The sequence below is a fragment of the Nestor notabilis genome, unplaced genomic scaffold, assembly GCF_000696875.1.
Source record: "Nestor notabilis isolate BGI_N333 unplaced genomic scaffold, ASM69687v1 scaffold20505, whole genome shotgun sequence".
Taxonomy (NCBI): domain Eukaryota; kingdom Metazoa; phylum Chordata; class Aves; order Psittaciformes; family Psittacidae; genus Nestor; species Nestor notabilis.
Genome location: NW_009930841.1, coordinates 1 through 1,365, shown reverse-complemented (window position 1 = coordinate 1,365; position 1,365 = coordinate 1). Strand labels below are relative to the sequence as shown.

The 1,365-nt window shown below is 60.5% G+C and overlaps 1 protein-coding gene across 1 annotated transcript in view; it reads right to left on the bottom strand.

The window, feature by feature from the left end:
• The window catches only part of MAPRE3 (microtubule-associated protein, RP/EB family, member 3), a 1,954-nt gene extending 1,280 nt beyond the window's left edge, over positions 1–674 (bottom strand). The window contains exons 1-3 of the mRNA XM_010015616.1: positions 554–674; positions 299–444; positions 15–216 (exon numbers count right to left, since the gene is read on the bottom strand). Coding sequence (XP_010013918.1) covers positions 15–216; positions 299–444; positions 554–674 — 469 coding nt within the window. The remainder of the gene's footprint in view (positions 1–14; positions 217–298; positions 445–553) is intronic.
• Positions 675–1,365: the final 691 nt, after the last annotated feature.

Below are 1,365 nucleotides of genomic sequence, written 5' to 3'. Positions count from 1 at the left end.
GACCCAGACATTACCTGCAGTGCCAATGGGTTTCTTGGATTTGTTGAAGATGTGATCACCTGGGTTTGGGGGGGGCGCGACGTCCTGGCCCTGCCGCGCCAGCAGCGGGTTGTACTCCTTCCCATCATAGTTGGCGTCAAAGAACTTCTTAAACCACTGGATGAACTCAAAGTTGTCCTGGAACTTGCCCTTCACCAGCCTCTCCACAGCGATGATCTGTGGGGATAGACACAGAGGGGCTGGTGGGGCTGCTCTCCAGCACAGCCATCACAGCCCCCATCAGCCCCCAGGGCCATACCTTGTCCACTCCCATCTTCTTGAAGGCTGCTTGCAGCACCTTGAAGTTGTGGATGTACTCATGCTCGAGCTTGGCTTGGAACTTCACCTTCCGCAGGTGGACACAGCCAGGGAACAGCATGTCCATGAACTGGCAGTACGCAGCCCCTGCACCGGGCCCATACTGCAGTGTCAGTGTGGGCTGGTGGCACCTCACCACCATCCCCCATGCACCCCATGTCCATCCCCATCCCCTGCCATGGGACCCACACCCCACCTGAGCAAAGCTGCTCGATCTTGGTGTAGTTGAGCTGGAGGGAGTCATTGACCCAGGCGAGCATATCATGGCGGCTCAGGTTCTCACTGGTCACTGATGTCGAGTACACATTGACGGCCATGCCCCAGCTGCAGAGAAATAGGTGTCGCACCAGTGCCAGCACCCTGGTGCACCTCCATCCCAGCCCTCCTCCGAGCTAGGATCCAGGGCTCCCATCCCACCCAGGCTCCAGCACTGGTGGACACTGGGGCCAGGCTGTCATGGTGCCACCCATGGGACACCCCCCCACCCCTGCCTGCACCAGGGGAGCTGGATCACCCAGCAGCACCCACCACAGGACACAGATGTGGTGCAGGACATGATGGGCAAAGTGTTCCAGGTGGATGCAGGCACTGCTGAAGGCATTGCCCCTGTGCTGGGGCACAGCTCTGTCCCTGTGCATGGCCATGGGGCTCCTGGGGGCTGGTGCTGGCCCATAAGCAGCTTAAACCCCCTCTGCCCCACTCCAGCTCCCAGTGGCTGCCTAATCTGCTGGGGCTAGGACGGGGGTCCACCAGTGCTGGGCTTAGAGGATCAACATCTGCCAGCAAACCAACACCCAGATGGCAGAGGGCTCCACGCAGGCACCACGGCACCGCAGACCACAGCCTCGGCAGGGGAGGGGGTTGGGGAGCCATGCCACAGAGCTGGGGGACACACACATGCCAAGACATCATCCTCCTAGTTCCTGCCAAATGCTTTAGTCTGGAGACTGTCCTCCCACCCCACTGCCCCCTCCCCGAGAACAGGGTCCTCACCGCTGCAACCATAAT